At 46.1% G+C, this 22,912-nt stretch overlaps 3 protein-coding genes across 3 annotated transcripts; all 3 read left to right on the top strand.

Annotated features, from left to right (window-relative positions):
- grm2a (glutamate receptor, metabotropic 2a) lies at positions 1-14,039 on the top strand. Its single transcript, XM_068742786.1, has 5 exons — positions 1-528; positions 8,158-8,995; positions 9,589-10,652; positions 13,366-13,543; positions 13,663-14,039. The coding sequence occupies exons 1-5, from the start codon at positions 1-3 to the stop codon at positions 13,734-13,736; spliced, it is 2,682 nt and encodes an 893-aa protein (XP_068598887.1). The 3' UTR covers positions 13,737-14,039.
- Positions 14,040-15,287: 1,248 nt separating this feature from the next.
- parp3 (poly (ADP-ribose) polymerase family, member 3) lies at positions 15,288-19,107 on the top strand. The gene is made up of 11 exons (XM_068742787.1): positions 15,288-15,378; positions 15,658-15,864; positions 15,936-16,061; positions 16,344-16,523; positions 16,591-16,729; positions 17,071-17,294; positions 17,379-17,534; positions 17,614-17,700; positions 17,770-17,947; positions 18,028-18,171; positions 18,312-19,107. The coding sequence occupies exons 2-11, from the start codon at positions 15,679-15,681 to the stop codon at positions 18,479-18,481; spliced, it is 1,590 nt and encodes a 529-aa protein (XP_068598888.1). The 5' UTR covers positions 15,288-15,378; positions 15,658-15,678; the 3' UTR covers positions 18,482-19,107.
- Positions 19,108-20,489: 1,382 nt separating this feature from the next.
- Positions 20,490-21,752, top strand: gpr61l (G protein-coupled receptor 61-like). The gene has a single exon (XM_068742093.1). It carries the CDS (start codon positions 20,490-20,492, stop codon positions 21,750-21,752), a length of 1,263 nt encoding a protein of 420 aa, XP_068598194.1.
- Positions 21,753-22,912: the final 1,160 nt, after the last annotated feature.

Here is a 22,912-nt window from a genome sequence, read left to right as displayed (position 1 = left end):
ATGTCATTGGGGGAATCTTCAGTGCTGGGGGTGCACCCTGCTCCCCGACCTCTTTGGCTGTCCCACCTCAGCCTGCTGTGCTTCTGCGTTTGTCTTTTTGCCCAGGCTCCCCAGGGCTTGCCGGTGGTAGGTTATAACACTGAGTCCAAGAGAGAGATCACGCTGGACGGAGATTTGATGATTGGCGGCCTGTTCCCTGTGCACCAGAAGGGCGAAGGCACGCAGGATTGTGGGAAGATCAATGCTCAGAGAGGGATTCAGAGACTGGAGGCCATGCTGATGGCGCTAGATGAAATCAACAAGGATGAGCGCATCTTGCCTGGGATCAGTCTGGGCGCTCATATACTGGACACTTGTTCTAAGGACACTTATGCTCTGGAGCAGTCTCTGGAGTTTGTCCGGGCCTCCCTCGCTAAAGTGGACGACAGTGAGTACACGTGTCCTGACGGTTCCTACGCCATCCACGACGACTTCCCGCTGGCTATCTCGGGGGTAATAGGAGGCTCCTACAGCGATGTCTCCATTCAGGTATGAGCTGAAAACACACCTGTCTACACTTCATCAAGAGCACAGTAATTACGTTGCTTCTGAAGATCGTCTTTGTTTAATTAGAGGGTGGAACAAACAGCGCCCATACAGAATGTGTGTTAAACAATCAGCGGCTTCTGCAGGCTTAGGGAGAGAGACTGAGAGGAGGGAGTACAAATAAGTGCAAGCGTGTGATGGACGGCCATTTAACTGTCCTTTTAGACTTAAAGCAACGTGTGCAATTACCCCATGTGGGGTGATCCAAGAGAGACTTAATGAGTATTGGTGCTGCAACGAGGACCTGCTTACCTGTGCGCCCGCCCATGGGCTTTGCTGATCTAATTTAGAGGATCTCTTTCACTATCCCGGTAACTCACACGTTCAGCTGTTGTCCTGTCAGAGGCAGACACGGCACAGATGCTGCTGACAGGATGACTAGTGATAGCATCATTGCCCTCAGCAGCATCGGCTCCTCTCGGCTCGCTGAGGCTGACGCCGGGGAAAGCGCCGCCGCTAATTGGGTCTCCTCGTCTTCAGCTGTAATACGAATGTCATACAAGTGTAATTACAAGTCATTGTGAAACGAGATAGGCGTGTGGCTCATGGAGGTTTGTCAGCATCCACGCACGTTCACGCCTTGGAACGTTATCTTTAATCAACCCTGTCCGCTGCCTCGGCTGAAGCGTGCGGTTCACCTCGCAGCCTCCTCGTTCAAGATTCCACGGCTGCCGAACCCCTTCCCAGCATTCTGCTGTCAGTTGCTGACTGGAACGCCACTTGGCTGGCAGCATCCTCCCATAGGTGTGTGGCCTGCAGCAGACATGTCAGCACCATTAATCCAGCAGTAATCACAATGAAGATGTGTCTTTCCCATGTGCTACGAGACATCCCTGACCGTATGCTATCCATATACTGTCCAAGCAAGTAAATGCTACAACTAAAAACATTGGAGATTTCCCCTGACTGTGGAAAGCTCAGTTTTCTCTATTTCCTGGTCTCCCTGCTGCCGGGACACAATGCCGAATATGCAGTACAGTGCAGTGATGCATTATACACAGGGAGAGCCCGTGGGAAATGACGTGAGAGGAGGATTCGGAGCACCTATATTGGGATTCCTGTTGAAAAGGGCAGTTTGAAAATTAAGGATTTGATAAATGAGTTGTGATTTCAGTGAACCCGAGCATCTGGGGCTCCTCAGGGAGTGCCCTTGTCTTGTGATAATTTATGGATGTACAATTATAAACCTGAGGTCTGCCCTCGCTTCGACTGAATCTAAGTCATCAGCAGGAGAACGCAATGAATATCAGTTTATATTGTGACGCAGTTTGTTTATCAGATTTGTTAACTCCGCTGCAGTTTGAAGCTCTGGGACTCGAAATCCGCTTAAAATGTATGTCATTTAATCACTTAAATACTTTTGTGAGAGGAATTGCAGTCAGATAATGATGTCATCAAAGTTTCTGAGTGACTGATTAGATTTTATTTAACGTTTAAAAGGTTCGCATTGCTGCAGTGCACACTTTGAAACAAGACGCGGTGTATCAGCATAAGCGTGCGGCTGTGTTATCAGTAGTATTACACAATCGTATGCATTTGTGGCCTGGGTGTGTGGGATGTATGTGCCCCCGCCCCCACCCCGGCTGTGTGAATGGCTTCCACGCCTGGACACATCCTGTGTGAATGGCAGGCGGTTAAGTCAGATGTGTGGAAATCACGCCGTAGGCATGGCAGTTACAGAACATCCAGCATTACTGGTGTAAAGACTCTCATCGCCATGGTGACATGGTGGAACATGGTGAACTGACAGGTGGCGAGAATGCTGAGTGAGGTCTAAATCTGTCACAATTGAAGAGAGCGTTGCTATGCTGCTGGTGATGTGCTGTGACAATCACAGATACGGGGGGGGGGGGGGGGATCTGGCTGCAGGCAGAGTCATGCATGCTGGCGTTACACGGGCACAGATTGAGTTCTGTGTGGAGGCGACGTTCTCCGAAGCCCTTGGCTTGGAGGATAGGTCCCCATCGCACCCATCCGTGGCTGTTGCCGTCCTCTCTGGTGGTTTGGCACAGGTGCAGCGGACACTCGGAAGATGCCCAGCGATCCAATGAGTGATCAGGTTTAGCAGAGATACTGAGATTGGCGGACGAGTTGAGAGGGGCTGCATGGCATTGTGTGGTGTCGATCCACTGGAGAATCAAAAGCCTGTTTCTTAAACATAGTAGTCGCACTCACAAGCAGGTCTGTGATACCATCTGGGCAGTTTGAATGAATCTATGTGTGGAAATGCCTTTGATTCAGATGCTTAGCTGTGAACACCTTCCCTGCGGTCTACCATGCACAGCAGGTTATCAGTGCAAGCTGAGTAATGACCTTGCGATGGCACGTTCAATACATTCAGTATCTTTGTTCATGTGTAAAAAAGCTGCGGGGATGATGTGATGAATGCTGACAGTCAGCACAAGATATTCAGTCGTATTTTTACATACGGAAAACCAAAACACTTCAGTGATCTTCAAAACACCGTCATTCTGTATCTGGGACATGCATTTTTGTCGGGACAGCTGTTGACCCGGGAGAACATCAGAATTATTTTCTTTAAGAGTTGGGATAATCGGAGATGGGTATTACTCCATAATTAGAGGCCTGAAGCACCGAGCTCAGCGGTGAGCAAACCTTTTGACTCGCGGGCCACAATGGGTTCTGATGGGAACAGATGGATGGATTGTTTGTGAGGACTAATATAAATGACATGTAAAAACCATTACATGAAAGGATTTGGCCTTTTACAGGTAGCACAGCATGACTATGCAAGACTCACTGTACAAATGACAGGGAAGAGATAATATGAATGAGGTTTAATTATAATAAAATGTAATTAAATTATATAATTTGGACACGTTTGGTGGGCCGGATTAAAAAGCCCAACGGGCTGCAGTTTGCCCATGCCTGTTCTAGCCTCAGGGCTGGCTTCTGATTAATACATGGATGGGGCACCTCTTTTGTTTCCCTGATAGCACTAAGTATGACCCACTAGTAAGAGCGCTTCCAGCAGGAAAGATATCTTAATCACCAGGGAAGCAGAAATCTCTAGAACAACAATGAAACATGGTCAGATCTGCAGAAACAGAGGAGCACACAAATCTGTATGTCTGAAAGAAGAAGTTTGTCTGTCTTTGGGGTCTGCGTGTGAAATCTCTGACTGCGTTTGTTTGAGTGTGCTTTCTGAGCTCTGGTCCATTATAATAGAATAAACATACTCACAATGTATGAAATAGATCCTGATCTGCTGACACTGCTGGACATTTGCAGGCAAGTCAATTGATGAGAATCTTTATTTGTATTAATTTTTTGCTTTGATCATACACAGCCAACCTGATTTATAGAATCTTTATCTGCAGGTAAACAGCGCCAATCTCTGGAGTATTCATGACTTGTACAAAGGATTCAAACACGGGAGAGAAATTCATGCCAGAGAGAACAATACATTATTCACGGTTAAGAGTAAAGAACGTGCTTCCAAAATTGTGAATAATTCAACTGGGATTGGATTAGTCAGTGGATCAGAAGATCACACTATTTGTGCAGTTATAAACTGCATAATGTCCACTACATTAATTTAATGAAGGCTTGTCAGCTACACCCTATTTTGTGTGTGTGTGGTTTTTTTTATTATTAATTTTTGGTTAAACTTATTTTCCTGCTGCGACGTGTGACAGAACTGATCCCATTCATTATAAATGAATGGAGAGTGGCCGTATCTTACCTTAAACTTGAATGGTTGGACTCTTGGGGCGTTAAAAGACTTGTGCAGCATAAAGGAGTTTATATCATCCGGCAGGATGAGGAGGCAGGATCTGCTCAAAAACCAACCTCGCTCTAGGTATCTAAAGGTTGTTTTTTTTTTCACCCTGTGAAAGCTGTTGCCAAGCAACTGAATAATAAGAAATATACTAATAAAGGGCATACTGTAACAATGCACTACATGGTGTTGGGCTGCATGTGTGTGTCCTTCGCATGTGTGTTGTGCAGCACTGCAGTGGGCTGCGTATGTGTGGTACTGAGTGGAGCTGAGGACTGCTGCTGTGGGAATTCCGTGCTATTGCTGCAGAAGCACACCGAGACAGCAGACCGAGTCTTCTGGGAAGAACAGATGGGATTTTCATGTAGGAGAAAAATCCTGACATCTCTACAAAGTAGGCCTAATATTTCCTGGACCAGGGCACTGTGACTATTTTACTTCTATGTCCCTGAATATTTCCATCTTATTATTTTACATCACTTGAATATTCCCCTAACTGTGTCCCTCCACACGTCTTTTTATTTCTCATGAATGCCTTACACCCATTCCATATTACGTTAACCAGACACAAAGCATATAAGCTTAGCACATGCTGTAGGTGCTCCAAAAATAGAACTGCATTTAATTTTTAATTACGGTAACTAAACCACTAAATCCTACACATTTTCATTTGTAAGGGCAGAATTCTACAAAGTTAAACATTACGTGAGTAGTAATTAAATTTGGTCACATTTTTGTTATGCAGCCTTTATGCTGAACGAGACAACTGTATTTTGACATTTCTCATGGGCAGTCTGGGTTAGTCTGGATCATGGTGTTGGCTAATGCCTGAGGGGCATCTCTATGGAAACTGTATACGACAGCTGAAAAGAGCAATCCTGTTACGTGGTGTTTCCGTGTCAGACACAGCTACCAGGTCCTTTACGCGCTCCCTGCTTGGGTGGAAATCACTTTCTCCCTAATCTGCTCAATAGCAGACCTGCAAAGCCACTTGAGGCCACTTCTTAATTTTCTTAATTAAATAGGGTAAAGCCTGATGCAGGATGATCCCTGCAGCTGAGTGTGAGGCTGTTAAGCCCTAGCACGAGGGTAAAACCTCAGGAGCACCTACTTCAACTTTAGTCTAATGACAGAATCAAAACACAAATCTGCTTTACCTGCCAGAAGCAATTCCAGCAGGGTGGATTTTAATCTGTAAATGGAGTTTTCAATTTTAAAATGTAATATTTTTTTTGACTCCATTCTGGATCCGATGTTTTTTGTTTTTTTGTTTACAGATTTTTGAATCAGAAATGGGGAAAATCCTGACTTGTATCGTGACAGTATCCGCAATCCAGATCCGATCCGGTTGAAGTTCAGTCCCACCATACATGACTGTATTAAATTCCCAAAAAATCGGTCAATAATCAACCGCGATATTGAGGAACAAATTTTGAAGCTCCATTGACTGCAGTTAATTACATTTTTAAACTGATCCAGAATCCAGGATCTCTTCTGGATCATCACCAAAATGTAATAATCTGTTCCTGGTAACATTCCCAACATTTCCTGATAATTATATATATATATTTTAAATAAGGCCATGTGAACATCAAAATAAGGATTTCCAATGAGCCCATTGTATTGATGACATTTCTGGCAATGGGCTTTGAAGCACAACACACATATAAGTGGATTACTCACCTATCATAGAGCTTCCTTTAGTACCCTACAAATACATGACTCATTCTCCATGACAACCATAATCAGATTTGTGGAGCCTGAATGTGCATTAAAAAAAGAAACAACGATCACATTCACAAACCTATTCCAGGCGCTCAATGTATTTAAAGTACAGGTTATTACCTCCACTAATAATGCGTCAAAGCTCAATGTTTGACAAACGGTTTATTTAGTAAATGTGAAGGAGAAGGTGAAGTTATGTGGCATAAAGTGGTCATGAATCCTTCACACATTTGCCGATATGTCTTTCTGTTTGGGATTCAAATCACATTTTTGCAGCAACTTCCTTCCAGCTTCTCCGGCTCCCCTCGCTTTAAAAGACACCATCGTTATCCAAACGGTCTCACATGATGGCAGATGCAGCCTCCTTTCGTCACGCAGTGAGGGCGCAGATCTAAAACATTTTCAGGTAGTGAAGATTAATAATAGATTTGTGAGCAAAGAGTTGGTCAGTTCAATCAAAGCTCAGGGTACGAAAGGCAAGGAGTGTAATGGCTTCGATATCAAACACATCAAAGTATCCATACATGAGACCTTCAGCGATGTGAAAATGATTAATCATATAGTGTTTATGCCTCACTCACTATTCTATATCACAGCCTTTCTTTCCTAAGAGAGCATGCCGGAGAGCTGCCAGCTGTTTCACCACGTGTTGAGGAAGGATGTCAAGGCGTTTCAAGGAGAGAAACGATTGCATGCAGAAATGTGATTATTAGCCTTTCTGCATAAACCGAGCTTCTCCAGCGGAGCTGAAAGCCAACCGCTGAACCGATATGAGATGCTCACTCGTGTGTTTCAACAATCTACTGTAGATGTTAATCTCCTTTTCAGCTGCTCCAACACAGGCGAGTCAGAAATAGCTCCAGCTAGACAAAGTTGTTGGGTAGTGGGAAGGAAAAAATCAAGTCCAATCGCTCTTATCGGGTAGTTGCGTTTTACTTTTCTGCGAAAGGTTCTCTCAATAATTTCAATAACTCAAGTCTTCTGGAAATCACAGCCAGGGGTGAAATGTTTCTCTGTGATCTGGCACAACAAGAAAGATTCCTGATTCCCAATCCTTTAAGGGGAATCACACGAGACTTATTGCAAAAAAAACAAAAAATTATATGTATGTATCAATTGGCAAAACCTGTCAGCTTGTCTGGTCTGGAACATTTAGTGTTTGTTTGAATCAATTTTAAACTGAACATCCAAATCAAGGAGTTTATTTAATTATTTATCTCCCTGACATTTATTACCAAACACTAGCCACGTTATACTACTGAATACATAATTGATTTAACCATCAAGGTTGATTTAGTCATGTGTACATGATCTGCATACTCATACATAATCTTCTTTAATTACTGTATATTTGTGACAATAAAACAAATTAATATAATCCAGGAAGGATGATCTGGAAGAAAACAAATTAAAATGTTCATCAATGCTTTTGATCAATAGTCATAACAGCATAACAGTTATATGGGTAACAGTTTGTATTGATGTATAGTATGATTGAACTTGGTGTATTGAAGGTGGATTTCTCTTCTGAGTGAGGATGCTTTGATGTTAAAGATGTCGTGACACAAATGTGCTAGAGCTGCCTTTAAAGTCAGGCAGATTCAGATTTACATCTCTGACTGATCAGACTCGCTCCTCTTAGGCTTCCACGGATCTGCTTCTCCCAGCATGCTTCGTTTTTGTTTACATTGAAAACGGCATTCCAAATCTGAAAGCATGAGGTTGACAGACAAATCCCAGCAAGTGTTCTATTTCGGCTCGCATCACACACGGAGAGAGAGAGAGAGCGGCAGAGTTGCGTTGTGACATGCTCAGCGGGGATCCAGTGGGAAATCCAGAGACTGAATGGAGTGAGAATAATTACATCTGCAGGGACACAACATTGTTGTGTAACCAGTTGCATTCATTTATATAATGATGAGCAATTAAAGCTATTCCCACATGTGCTAAGTGTATGTCATCTGTGTGAAATGCCGTAAGCTAGTCGCTATTTTACCAAATACATCGTGCTAGCGTTTGTATAAAAGCAAACGCCGTGCTTAAATAGGTTTATTCATGTGATTCATGTGAAACAGCAACATCATGGTGTCTCTCACTTTTCCCAGGTAGCCAACCTTCTGCGACTTTTCCAGATCCCTCAGATCAGCTACGCTTCCACCAGCGCCAAGCTCAGCGACAAGACGCGCTACGACTACTTTGCCCGGACGGTACCGCCCGATTTCTTTCAAGCCAAGGCTATGGCCGACATCCTGCGCTACTTCAACTGGACGTACATCTCTACTGTGGCCTCTGAAGGGGACTACGGCGAGACCGGCATCGACGCCTTCCAGCAGGAGGCTCGTGCGCGGCACATCTGCATTGCCACCTCAGCCAAGGTGAGCCGCTCCATGAGTCGCTGGAGTTACGAGAACGTGATCCGATCCCTGCAGCAGAAGTCCAACGCCAAGGTGGTCATCCTGTTCACTCGCAGCGAAGACGCCCGGGAGCTGCTGGTGGCAGCAAACCGCATGAACGTCACCTTCACTTGGGTGGCGAGCGATGGCTGGGGGGCACAGGAGAGTGTGGTGAGGGGCAGCGAGGCTGTGGCCGATGGGGCGTTCACCATTGAACTGGCTTCTTATCTGATCCCCAAGTTTAATGACTATTTCACTTCTTTGCACCCCTACAACAACACCAGGAATCCTTGGTTCAGGGAGTACTGGGAAAACCAGTTCCAGTGCAGCCTCCACGATCTGGGCTGTGGGAAGCACTCGCTCCGCGAGACTCAGTTTCAGCCGGAATCCAAGATCATGTTTGTGGTGAATGCCGTCTACGCAATGGCCGCTGCCTTACACAACATGAGGCAGGCCCTGTGCCCCAACTCCACCAAGGTGTGCGATGCTCTGAAACCGGGCAACGGCAGAAAGTTTTACAGGGACTACATCCTCAAGGTCAAATTTGAAGGTAATTATGGTCTTGATGAACTAATTTTAAATGAATATAAATTGTACAAACTTTTTTTTTCTCATTATTCTATCAACTGTCTAAAAGCTCAAACTAGTAATTCCCAGATGCCAGGTGAGATGAGATGAATTTAGATTAATTGCACCAGTTCATATAAAGTGTTGAACTGCTGCATGACTGATTCTACACACTTGCATTTACAACATTGCAGCTGCAGAGAAGCGCTGTGATGGAGTTTGCAAATATGAACCCATTTCCTCATCCTCAAGCTTAGAGAGGGGAAAACTTTTAACGCGTCTTGACTCAGATGTGGAACGAGACGCCATTGTTCAGCGTGAACGCTGCAGATGTTGATCACACACGCCATGCCATCCTCACAGATCCGTCCAGAACTCTTTGAGTTATCTTGCTAACAGATGGACGGATGGACAGACAGACAGACACTGGCGATGACATAACCTCCGCCTCGCCTCGGCGGGGGTCAATATGTTGTATTCAACTAAAGGGACAACTGAGACTGCCCTTTTGCTGCATTTGATTTCACTCGAACACTTGTCAAACGTTCCATTGTTCCCTCTTTCTCTTCTCTTCAGCGCCATTTCGTCCACCAGACACGGAGAACGTGGTTCGCTTTGACGCCTTCGGGGACAGCCTTGGCCGTTACAACATCTTTCACTACCACAAAGAAGGCGGACGCTACGTCTACCATAAGGTTGGCTACTGGGCTCAGAGTCTGACCCTGAACACCAGCCTCATCCCCTGGGCTGGCCAGGCCGCGCCAACGTCCCAATGCAGCGACCCCTGCAGGAAGAATGAGGTTAAGAGCATGCAGCCGGGAGACGTGTGCTGCTGGATCTGTATCCCCTGCCAGCCCTACCAGTATTTGCAGGATGAGTTCACCTGTGCTGACTGCAGCTTCGGACGGTGGCCCTTGGCCAACTTGACGGGCTGCTACGACCTGCCTGAGGAGTACATCCGCTGGGAAGACGCCTGGGCCATTGGACCCGTCACCATTTCTTGTTTGGGGATGATGTGCACGCTCTTTGTTGTTGGCCTCTTCCTTAAACACAATGAGACGCCTGTGGTGAAGGCCAGCGGCCGTGAGCTCTCCTATATTCTTCTGATGGGAGTGTTGATGTGCTACAGCATGACCTTCATCTACATCGCCAAGCCCTCCACAGCAGTGTGTACACTGCGCCGGCTCGGCTTAGGCACCTCCTTCGCCGTGTGCTACTCGGCTCTCCTAACCAAGACCAATCGCATAGCCCGCATCTTCAGCGGGGTGAAGGATGGCGCCCAGCGCCCTCGATTTATCAGCCCGGCCTCCCAGGTTGCTATCTGTGGCGCTCTGATCTCCTGCCAGCTGGTCGTGGTGGTGGTTTGGCTGCTGGTGGAGACCCCAGGGGTGAGAAAAGAAGTGAGCCCGGAGAAGAGAGATGTGGTTACACTCAAGTGTAACAGCAAGGACTCGAGCATGCTCATGTCTCTCACTTACAACTGCGTCCTGATCATCCTCTGCACGGTCTACGCCTTCAAGACACGCAAATGCCCCGAGAACTTCAACGAGGCCAAGTTTATCGGGTTCACCATGTACACCACCTGCATCATCTGGCTGGCGTTCCAACCCATTTTCTACGTCACCGCCAGCGACTACAGGGTAGGTTGTTGCATCGCTAACCTGGGTGCCAGCTAGGATTGACTGAGAGTCATCCGAGTCTGCATTGCTTTAATTCTTTATAATGAACTAGCATGTAGAAGATTGTCAGGTGCTCTCAAAGGAAAGGGCTTTAAAAAAAACAACTTGTTTTATCCATAAGGTTTAAATATGAATGAAATGAGAGCAAATGATAAAATATAGATGCTTAAGTCACAGAGAAGGCTGACAAATATCTTCCCTGACAAAACTTTACTTCTAGTGGTTTGGTGCCTCTGTGCTGCTTCTCAAGACGTATTCTAGGCTTTCTATGAACTGAAGACACTCAGTGGCTAAAAGGAAGAGGGAGAGGAAGAGGAAGAGGAAGCAGCTCCTTCACATCTCAAATACAGCAGGAAGCCATGCCATCCTCAACTTCCAGCATACACAGACAGACAGACAGACAGACAGACAGAGGGGTGGCCAGATTCGTGTTTTTTTTAAATTCCTCTGGGATGTGAAAAACAAGAGGGAGAAATCCACAGGAGGACCCCCCTGACACACCTCTGCAGTAATACAGACATGGCAGTTAGATAGATAGGCCACGAGACCCCGTGCGTCCCCGTGCATCCCCGTGCGTCCCCGTGCGTCCCCGTGCGTCCCCGTGCGTCCCCGTGCGTCCCCGTGCGTCCCGTGTGTCCCCGTGCGTCCCCTTGCGTAGCTGTGTGGAGTGGAGCGTGAGAGACTGGGATGCTCAGTCCCAGCTGTGTCCGCTGTTCTGGGACGGCAGTAAGGCTCGCAGGACGCTTTCCTCCAGGCCCGCCAGGCAGCGCTATTGATTCACAGCCAGACTGGTCTCATCCGGCAGACGACAAACTCCCAATTGACCGATGAATAATTACAGAAGCAACCAACTTGGCTCAGTGTCTCCAGTTTGTCACAGGCAGGGACGGACGAGAGGAGTGCCCCCCCCCCCCCCTCCAGTTTAACATCACTTCTCAAAACTGGCATCACAGCTTGATGCAAACTTTAGGCTGAAGATCAAATACAAATGTGATGATTATCATATGAAATATTGAAAATGTTCTCTGTACCTTGAGGGAGATGGTTCTGCTCAGACACCGGTGGTGATCATCTCCTCTCCACAGCAAACGAAATGTTAAAACAGCCGCTGCTGTGATGAGCTGGCAACAGGTCCGAGGTGTACCTCGTCTCTCGTCCATAGCAAGCTGGGATAGGCTCCAGCAGACCCGCGACTCGCAAAACGATCGTCTCAGCTACAAGAACGTGGATGGATAAATGGATATTATGGCCCGGCCTTTACTTCTAAATGAAGACCACGCACCACTACACATACAATTGATTCTTTGTTTTTGTGATTTATCATGACCTGGACGACTGAGAACCTGCACAGACATGTCAATATGAATATAATATCCATGGCACAATTACCCAGAAAGTATCACTGACAGGAAATAAAGGAATCATTCTGGCAATGCATTACAATAGTGGCAGAAATACATCTATTGTGGTTCACCATTGAAATCAGATGATCAAACCATCAAGTAGGATGGAGAAATGAAGTTATCACGGCAAATGTTATTTACGTCTGAAGCAGCAACGTTGCATTCATGGAAAAAATATTCATGCCAAATAGAAACAAACAAAAAAAAACCACAGAGGAGAAATCGTAACCACCAATGCTCTACATCTTGTTTTCCACACTAGAGCAAAAGATCTCTGGAAATATACGCCTGCAAATGCGGATTCTGTGTTCTTTGCTCTTCCAACGCATCATCCTGTGAATTATTAAAACCACTTAACAGGTCATTCCTGCAGTTCAGTCCCCGGTTCTATTCAAAACTATTTCTGAAGAAAGCAGAGGACGTAAACCTCCCAGGATGACTCACATAATTATGTCTTAGCCGTCGCTCTGCCTTTGTGTGTTACTCTTCATCTAAATATACAGGAAAGATACACAATAAAAAATAAATTGGTATTGTAGCTTTTCTGTGAATTTACATCCGGACCTGGTTCCTGAAGGCTTCGCTGCTTGTATTGTATTTCAGAGGTGGCCTGACAAGAATCTTAATGTTGAATTTATAGCATGTGGCATCCTGCAATACATTTCAATATATTGAGATACACTCAGCTGCGTAAGCGAGTAAAAAGGCCAAACACATTTATGGGTACCTTTTGCAGATCGAGCAATGCGTGTTGCCCACCTTGTTTTGATGGCAACATTAGCATTCAGGGTGATGACAGCGTGACACCTGCTGTGCCCTGTGAATAAGGGATGCACCTGTAACACACCACGTAATGCTGGATTGCATGCTACTACTCAAGGGGGGTGGGGGATCTCTGAGGAGATGGGAAATGAAGGAGCAGACCAAATGGCACAGCATAATGTGGGCTAGGTGAAGGGGAAAATAGAGCGAGGGATGAGGGGTTGAGTGAACAGATCGTTCTCTTTAGCAATCCGCCCTCTCTCCCTTTCCTCCTCAAAGCGCCTGGTTTTGAGTCAGAGTTAGGAAAGGGACTCTTTATAGTTTCTCCTCAACACGAATTTGGTTGTACACGGAAACGGTCCTCGGCCCCCACACCCCCACACTTCTGTCAGCCCAACAGAGTAGAACTGATTGAACTCTTTGTGCTTGTTCTGAAACTCGCTCTCCAGCCAGACTACCTTTCATTCGAACCCGATGCATCGTCTGAGAGAGACTTGCTCTCGTTCCAGGTCCAGACGACCACCATGTGCATCTCCGTCAGTCTGAGTGGGTCGGTGGTGCTGGGCTGCCTCTTTGCTCCCAAGGTCCACATCATTCTGTTCCAGCCACAGAAGAACGTCTGCAACCTCAGAGTGGCCACCACCCGCTTCAGCGTCACCGCGGGCCCCTGCTCCAGCTTCTCTCAAGGTAGCAACAGCACTGCATTCATCAGTACGGCACGCAGATACGCCATCGATGTGATCTGTCATTCACACTGTGGTACATCTGAGATTGTCTAAAGAAGCCTTTTTTTAAATGATTTTCAGCAACGGCCTCCAACGTTGTTCCGACGGTGTGCAACGGACGAGAGGTGGTGGACTCCACAACGTCCTCCTTGTGAAGATTAGCTCAGCTCTTCTGCCAAGCTATGTAAAACAGTTATATAATCACTAGTCCTGGATCAGGTGTCTCGAGTATTAAAGCGGTCACAGACGACTGTCCTGACTTTGTTGTCCTCAAAGTGCTGTGAGTACAATGTCCCAATGATCCTATTTTGTTCTTTAAATGAGATGCCGATGACGGCGCGTGTGTGCAGCCCTTGTTCTTATTGAAGATTCTACTTGCAATGATGGAGTCAATTATAGTAAATCTGTTAAATGTAATATATACGAGACGTTTTTAACGTAGATTTTGGTGAACCAGTTTGTGCTTTCTTGTAATTTATGTAAATAAAATGTTTTTTTTTTTTATTAAAACCAAGGTGACTGATCTGATCTGACTGTTTCCTGGCACATCACGAAATACACATTTCAACTGAACGTCTATGGAAAAGTGCTTTCAAGCGAAGATTTTCTCATCTTGACACTATAAACTATGGAATACACCTTTTCGTCTTAGTATCCCTCCATGATTTGGATGAAACATGTTGTCACACTAGATTCTTCATCTTTGCCTTCCGTCGCAGACAGTTAAATATCTATAATGTGCTAAAGCAACTTCACCTGTAGTATTTTTCAACAGGTCACGTTGCAATTATTTACTGCACATTTCCTCATTCACAGCACTGATGCAGCTTTGATGACGGAACTGCATTGCATGGGTTTAGTTTCACACTCAAGGACACTTCAGCATGTGAACAGCGAGCTGGGGACGAACCATCAATTGTGATGGATGGGCATCCGGCGCCACCTCTGGAGTCACAGCCCCAACAGGAAATCATTTACAACCTCATGGTGCAAGTCAAATAAATAGTGCCAAATCACAGCAAAGGTTATCTAATGAGATTGTCAAAAGAGCAGCTCTAGTCTTTACTCTTTATTTCACATAAATCCACCAATTCCACTGTGAGAAAGCACTTTGTGGCAAGGGAGAAGAAAACCTGCCTTTTAAGAAGCAACGCCAAAGCAGACCGACTCTGTAGGTGGCGTTCCATCCGACCTGGCCAGTGAGAGAGAGGGGATAGAGATGGAAGGGAAATAGACAAGCGGTGCAGTTGAATTAAATATGGAACCAGTCTGGCTTTTAAACCACAGCTGCATAATAATTATTACTTTCAATCTACACCATCTGCCACGACCAAACAGCCATTAAATAAAAATAACAAGCACAAATATTATCATCTGTCAATACCAGATAAAATCCACTAAAGCTGCCCGCGCACACACACACGCACATACGCACACCCGTGTGTCATCTGACAGGGCGGCAGAGGCATGAAACATACACCAACACAGTAGTTTTGAGTTAACACTGCCATCTAGTGTTCAAATGTTGGCGACCCAACCAACCAACCAACCAACAGCCAAGTGAACAAATAATAGCCAATCAGAAGCAGAGTGAGGCGGGTCTTACCTTCATCGTAGTAGGGCTGCATTTGAATCGACTCCACCCCGCGAGTCTAGCTCCGCCTCTTCCTGTGACTGTAAAACGAAAACTTCCCGATAACCACCGACTGTCACCCCGACTTGAGAGGAGTATTCATTGTCGGGGAGAGTCTGTCCCCCCGCGTCCTTTATCCGGGGAACCGAGTCAACGTTAAAAAGGTGCGTTCACGGCGGAGGAAAAGTCACGTCGTGTTATCGATTAACTAGGCTGGGCGAAAGCTGTCCACTGGCCTTGCTCCATAACATGTCAAAAACAACTTGTCCATAATAAGACATGTCTCGTCTTTATAGCCGCAAACACTAGCTAGATGTATTAGTACTCGGTAAGTACATATAAAGGGGGTTTTCCCATTTGTGTTGATGCTAGTTAGCTTCGCATCCTCGTCGTGTCTGAGCTTGTCCCGCCGTCGTGTCCCAGATGATGAAGTTTCTGTGCAGGGTCTTCATCAGCCCGCGTTAATGGCACCAAAGAGACGAGCTGCTTCTGCTGCAAAGAGAGGAGGCAAGAAGGTAAAAGAGGAGACGCCGGAACCCAAGGATGCCTTTACCTCTGCCAAAGAGGCCCTGCTGGCCGCAGGTGCAGGGCCGCAGGTGAAGGGAAAGAAGAAGGTGGACGAGCACTGCCCACTCTCCAGCGACGGAGAGGTAAGACGGACGCCGTGTGACGTCAGCCAGGTGTCTTCAGGCGCACCAATGTCCTCCGTTTCCTCCGCCAGGTGCACGAGGACTACGACTGCATGCTCAACCAAACTAACATCGGGCATAATAACAACAAGTTTTACGTTGTTCAAATCATCAAATCGGACAACGGCTACTATTCCTGGAACAGATGGGGCAGAGTGGTGAGTCTGAGCTGCGTTTGAGCTCCTCTCGCTTATTTAGGAGATTTGTTTATTGCCTGCAAATATGTAAAACACTTTTAATGTACATTTAGGTCTTGTAAGTGTTTATGCAAACAAATGTCTTAAAAATGGATCATTGATGAGTTTATATTGTCACTGCTGCTGCTATGCTAAGAACAGCATGTACACAGGAGTATTGATGACCTTCCATCAGTTATATACGATCCGTCTCGCGCTCACGATGGCGGTGGTCCGACTGCCTCGTGTCTCGTCTGACTCCAGGGGGAAGTGGGACAACACAAGCTTAACGAGTTTAGTGACGTGGACAAAGCCATCAAGGACTTTGAGAAGAAGTTCAAGGACAAGACGAAGAACAACTGGAGCGACCGGCTGGGTTTCGTGTCTCACCCTGGAAAGTACACCCTGATTGAGGTGGATGGAGACGAGGACGCCGAGGTCAAGGTGCGTGTCGGCGACCGTCCCTCTGGAACGAAGCCTGTCCGCTGGATCTCACTGGCTGTGCTTACAGGTGGACAGCGTCGATGCAAAGCCCGTCAGCGTGACCAGAAACGTCCTGCCCTGCACCCTCGATGCGGCGACGCAGAAACTCGTTGAGCTCATCTTCAGCAATGACATGTTCAAAGAGGCCATGGAGTGCATGAACCTCGGTGCGTGTGCTTGTGCCTTCATTTGAATCCGAACCAGTTCTGTAACATGTCGGCTTCGTTAAAGTGCACGTTGCTTGCTAATAGGGTGTCGGCTTTCAAGTCACTGCCCTTTTTTACTAAAGAACAAGTGATAAGACGACTGGATTTAAATGTACAGAGACAAGTAAACAATCAAAGGCTGAAACACGTTCTTTAATTTCAGCACTTTGATCATATGAGTACGTAAGATGACAATTGTGCATAAAAATAGACCACATATCATCTAAGATGTCTTTCCTTGATTCTAATTATTTTTTGGCTAAAAGTATTTGTTTGTGTATATGAATGTGTGTGTGTTACAGACATCAAGAAGATGCCTTTGGGGAAACTCAGTAAGATCCAGATTGCTAAGGGATTTGAGGTGTTGGAGGAGATCGAGGCTGCCATGACCCAAAAAAGAGGAAGGCCACGTCTGGAAGAGCTCTCCTCAAAGTTCTTCACTGTAATCCCGCACAACTTCGGCCGCAGCAGACCCCCGGCCATCGACGACAGAGAGGTCGTGGAGAAGAAGAAAGAGATGCTCATGGTGAGGATTTTAATACTTTCATGCTACAATCGGCTGCCCTGTTATGTCTCCTCCTCCTCAGAGTTCCTCTTGGTGTTCCTAAAGGTGCTGGCTGACATCGAGCTCGCCCAGACTCTAAAGTCAGAGACTGAAAAGGCTCAGGAGGAGATGGTCGAGACGGTCCCCCACCCACTGGAGCAGGACTACAATTCTCTCCATTGCAGGCTCGGCTTAATGGACGCAGACTCAGAAATATTCAAGGTACAGACGTTCTGAGAGTCAATGAATAGAGGCCGCTTTTTCATATTCATGTTGTCCTCTTAATCAATAATCGTCACAGATCATTGAGAAATACCTGAAAGCGACTTCAGATGGATATCGCAAACCAAAGATTCTCAACGTTTGGGAACTTGATCGTGAGACAGAGGTGGGAGCGACGGCGTTGTTTCACGTGATTGGTCGCAGTCCTCTCTAAAACGTACGTTGCGTGTCGCAGGGAGCGCGCTTTGATGAAAACGACAAGCTGGAGAACCGCCGCCTGTTGTGGCATGGCACGAACATAGCGGTGGTGGCAGCCATCCTGAAGAGTGGCCTGAGGATAATGCCCCATTCAGGGGGGCGTGTTGGGCGGGGCATTTATTTCGCATCTGAAAACAGCAAGTCTGCATGCTACGGTGAGGAAAAAAAAGATGGAATAAGATTTGAGATGGACGACATTTTTATTGCCGCGTCCCTTTTTGCTGTGAATTTTTAGTGCGCACTTCCAAAAACACTGGCGTGATGTTCCTGTGCGAGGTTGCTCTGGGCAAAGAGAAAACCATCACCAAAGACAACGGCTCCCTGAGATCCGCCCCCCCGGGCTTCGACAGCGTGGTGGCACGCGGTTCGGTGGAACCAGGTACACGGGCAAAAATAAAAAATAAAGCCTCATTCTTTAAAAGAACCACAAAGCTTGCATGTTTAAGATGGCCTTATTTCAATGAAAGCTCATTTTCTAAATGATGTCTCACGTCGTGTTTTCATCACCTGTGCTTCCAGATCCTTCCCAGGACACCTTCATCACCCTGGAGGGCAAACAAATAGCTGTTCCTCAGGGCAAGCCCATAAATCAGCCGCAGTTTTCGGGCAGCTCCTTCGGCAACAGCGAATATCTGATCTACAAGGAGAGTCAGTGTCGCCTGCGCTACCTGCTGGAGCTGAAAATGTAGCACCTGAAGGAAAGAAGCGTTCCCTCTGCGCACGGCGCTTCCTATAAAGCTAAGCTATGCTGCTATCCTATATGGCTATGGTCTTACTGCTATTGTGCACATGTTCCTATCAGAATGCAGAAATGGCTCATACTTCTATGTGCCTCAGTTTCCCACTTGATTATTTGATTTTGTCTTTTTTCCCAATATTCCAAAGGTCTTTTGTTTAGTTTGATTTTCCAACTACGCGATGTACCTTGTTTTCTATCTGAGAACTCAGTTAGCTTACTTTTTAACACGTTGCTTTGTTATTCAAAGTAGTGACGGCGTGTCCACCAGGAAGACGGTGATCTATACATATTAATAATATGTAGGAGAGATTTAACTTAGACTCGTAGTACATTGTGCTATTATATTAGTCTATATAGAGACAGGCTTACAGGCAGATGTATAAGGTGCAGTTTATGTCTACTAATCAGATGTTAGTACAAATATCACACACGGGGTTGAGCTGTTAATTATGTGATCGATGTGACCACACGGTGGCAGTAGTGAGTAAATCCTCTTTAATGTAATTGCCCCAGCATGTTTTGCACTAAAACATTACTTGAATCAACATGTAATTAATAAACTAAGTGCCCCTCTAATCTTACTGCAGCGGGTTTTCTTTGACTGCTGACCTTGAAGATGCCTTTTTATTCTCACTATTTCAGGTGATTTCCGTTGTTACAGTGCAGAAGGTCAGCTGATGTGTGGCCGACAGGATTCTGGTGGGCTTTGTTTGATTAAAGTTTCTGCTTGTGCAGAATCGAGCTATTATGACACGTGAACAAAGAACTCAGAATGCTGATTTGGGCTGACACTGGTTCCAGCCCCAGTCCTCCCAGCGTATGTTTCAGTGTATCCCAGAGCAAGACTCGGATTCTAACGTAGTTAATTTAATATTTGGGATGGCACCAGTCAGATCCTGGTGGACTTTAGGACCCGGGGGGAACTCGAGGCTCCAGAAGTGGGGACAGTGGAGTTTGTGTCCATCGGGAAGCAAAACAATCAACAATGCGTGGTGTGACAGTCAGTGCCGTTCACAGGACAGGAGTCCTGCGTGCGCATCACTCACCGGGAGCGTGCATCATCCACCGGCTCTTTGTTAGGAAATATAGATGTGGGACATCGCAAGTTTGAAGCCCCGCAGACGCTGAAAAACCTGGATGTAACTTCATGGATTATCAGACAGACAATTTCCTTTTTTTTTTACTATATGGAAACAGTGAATGAATAAAGCTGGGTTTTCTTTGGTTTGTACCAAAACAAATATTTGTAGGTTTTCATCGAGAAACCGTCAGCTTGTTGTGGAACGACCAGACGGCGTGGATGAATCATGGGTGGGTGTTGTGTCTGTTTCTTTTATTGTTTGGGGATGAAAACTTAAATGCAATTTCTCTTTTGAAGCACTGAACATATTTTCTATTGCAGACAATGTAAAGGTGGAAATATTATTTTTGTTTATCATTACTGATCTGGGAAATAGGGTCAAAGTCAGGTATCAATGTGTTTCAACGTCAATTGTCTCAATAGGCCTTTAAGGAAAATACTTTTAAAAATAATTTCTGCTTTTACCATGTCTGTTGCTTTCTGGTGCTTATTGTTGATGCACCCTCAAGGCTGCTTCGTTCTATATTTGACTGTAAACAGTTTTCTATTTACCCATAAGCGTGCCTGTTTACACTTAAAACATGTCGGCAACTGTTTTCATGTTTAAAGTTATGGATCAGAAATCAAGAAAAACTTCAAAGAGATATAGTTTTAATTAACATGAAGTGAAATAGTAAAACCTCACCCTGCATCTGTATTATTCGATGTTACACTATTCATATAAATTGCACAGGGAGGCGTGACAACATGCAGTACGTGCACAGCAGGAAGGCCCGGGTGGCCTTATTTCTGGTGTCTTCAGAAATAATCTTTTCTTCTCAACAGGTCATCCGCATCAGACGTCTGAGATCCAAATGGAGAAAGCCTTGGATGAATAATGGCTGACGAGACGGGTCCCGTGATAAACTCTGCCCCAAACCACTCGGTGATCAACCCCACCACTGCCCTGTGGGAGCCCGATCCCACGGTTCCTGCAAATGTGGGCGTCGTCACCAGCTCCCAATCGCAGATCAGAGACCTGTTTGGGTTGTTCTGCATGGTGACCCTCAACCTCATTGCGCTGCTGGCCAACGCTGTCGTGATGACGGCCATCGCCCGAGCGCCTCACCTGAAAAGGTTTGCTTTTGTGTGCCATCTTTGTGCAGCCGACCTGCTGTGTGCCATCCTCCTCATGCCCCTGGGCATCATATCCAGCTCGCCGTTCTTTGGCACCGTGGTGTTCACCGTCCTGGAGTGTCAAGTCTACATCTTCCTCAACGTTTTCCTCATCTGTCTAACCATTCTCACCATCACGGCCATCAGCGTGGAGCGCTACTTCTACATCGTGCACCCCATGCGCTACGAAGTGAAGATGACCATCAACCTTGCGATGAGCGCCATGCTGCTGATCTGGATCAAGTCGGCCCTTCTGGCTTCGGTCACCCTGTTTGGATGGCCTCCTTATGGACACCAGAGCTCTATCGCTGCAGCTCACTGTTCTCTCCACGCCAGCCACAGTCGTCTGAGAAACGTGTTTGCCGTGCTCTTCGGTGTCGTCTGCTTCTGTGTGCCTGCAGGGGTTATCTTTGCTGTTTACTGTGCTGTGTACAAAGTGGCCCGCTCTGCAGCCTTGCAGCAGTTCCCTCCTGTTCCCAAGTGGGCAAACGAGAGCCCTGCTAAGACTCGCTCAGACTCCATCCACAGCCAGACCACGATGATTGCTCTGACTCGCGCTCTGCCCCAGAGGTTATCTCCAGAGAGGGCTTTCGGCGGAGGCAAGGCTGCCCTGACTTTGGTCTTCATTGTGGGCCAGTTCTTGATTTGTTGGTTGCCCTTCTTCATCTTTCACCTGCACATGTCCCTGACTAGATCGATGCACAGCCCCGGGGACCTGGAGGAGGCAGTCACATGGCTGGCCTACTCCTCCTTTGCCGTTAATCCATTTTTCTACGGCCTGCTGAACAGGCAGATCAGAGAAGAGCTGGTAAAGTTCCGCCGATGTTGCCTGAGCCAGACGGCGGAGCTTGGGGCTTCCAGCCACGAAGGTTCCCTTCAGGATAACTTCCTCCATTTCATCCAGAGAACCAGCAGCACAGTGCCTAAGTGTGATAACTCTAAACACACCAAAAACACTGTGGACAAAGACCCCCGCCCGGACTAACACCAGAGCAGCGCACTTCAACATAGACCAACATGATGTAGTCATGAACTGCAGCGCTAATATATAAACCATGTCGGGTTCATTGGCCTATTATTATTATTATTATTATTATTATTATTTGTTCTTTTTGGTCTCTGTAAGAATCCCCTGATTTGTATGTTCCTATCATCATCAGATGGTTTTGTTTTTTGACATTGATATAAAGTACCTCAGAGCGATGGGTTTCCCCCTCCTCATGAAGAGACCAGTGTGGACAAAGGAGCACAGCGAGAGTCCCTCCAGTGTTTGTCCCTCCAGTGTTTGTCCCTCCAGGTTTGTATTGTGCTGAGAGAAATGTAAACCTATTCTTAAAAAAAAAGAGGCTTTTTTTTAATGATCAGTGTATTTCTGATCATTTCATTGTCAGATGGTTTTCTCATTTATACCAAAGTACTGTGGTTGTAGTTGGCATGACAACCTGCAGAAGGGATGTGCCCCTGTTCATATTTCTCATTTATACTACAGATACACTGATTATACACAATGCTTTCAGATCTTTCATATACTGTACTGTACTTCTTAGTGGGGTGAAAACATGGAGTTTAACTGGAATAACAGGGACATTGGTATTTGCTGTATTGTAATTAATGCATAATGTTTTTAATAACAGCATGCAGAGTGTTGGTCCGACTCTGTCTAAGTTGTTAGGTGTGTCGTGTGAGTTCCACTGATCACTAAATGGTCCTCTGTGAACCTGCAAGGCCTTGAACTTCCTGTTTGTGACAGGAACGCCCATGGATGGTGAATGTCACTTGTTGTCGTGGAAACTGAGTGCGTGACTCACATGTCAATGAAGGCCGTTTACCTAGATGTATGTTGGATCCAGGTAAGTAACTGGGTATTCCACACACACACACACACACACTATAGTTGGTGTACACACCTCTGTTATATATCTGTAGGATACGTTACTGCAGCGTAGAGACATGCTGTCAGATGTAATGATTCTTACTTTATATTTATTCTCATTTTCTCATCACCAATGTCTTAATATTAGGGAGGAGGCCAGACTTCGATCATTCATGTCGTTACTCAGAATGCAGGACACGGCCGCTAACTGCACGGACATGAATTGGCTTCTCATGGGTCCCCCTTTCACGCCATTCAGTCCAGGTTGATTG

The sequence above is a fragment of the Brachionichthys hirsutus genome, chromosome 8 (genome assembly GCF_040956055.1).
Source record: "Brachionichthys hirsutus isolate HB-005 chromosome 8, CSIRO-AGI_Bhir_v1, whole genome shotgun sequence".
Classification (NCBI taxonomy): Eukaryota; Metazoa; Chordata; class Actinopteri; order Lophiiformes; family Brachionichthyidae; genus Brachionichthys; species Brachionichthys hirsutus.
Note: the sequence above shows the minus strand (reverse complement) of the source record. Positions and strands in the feature narration are given on the sequence as shown.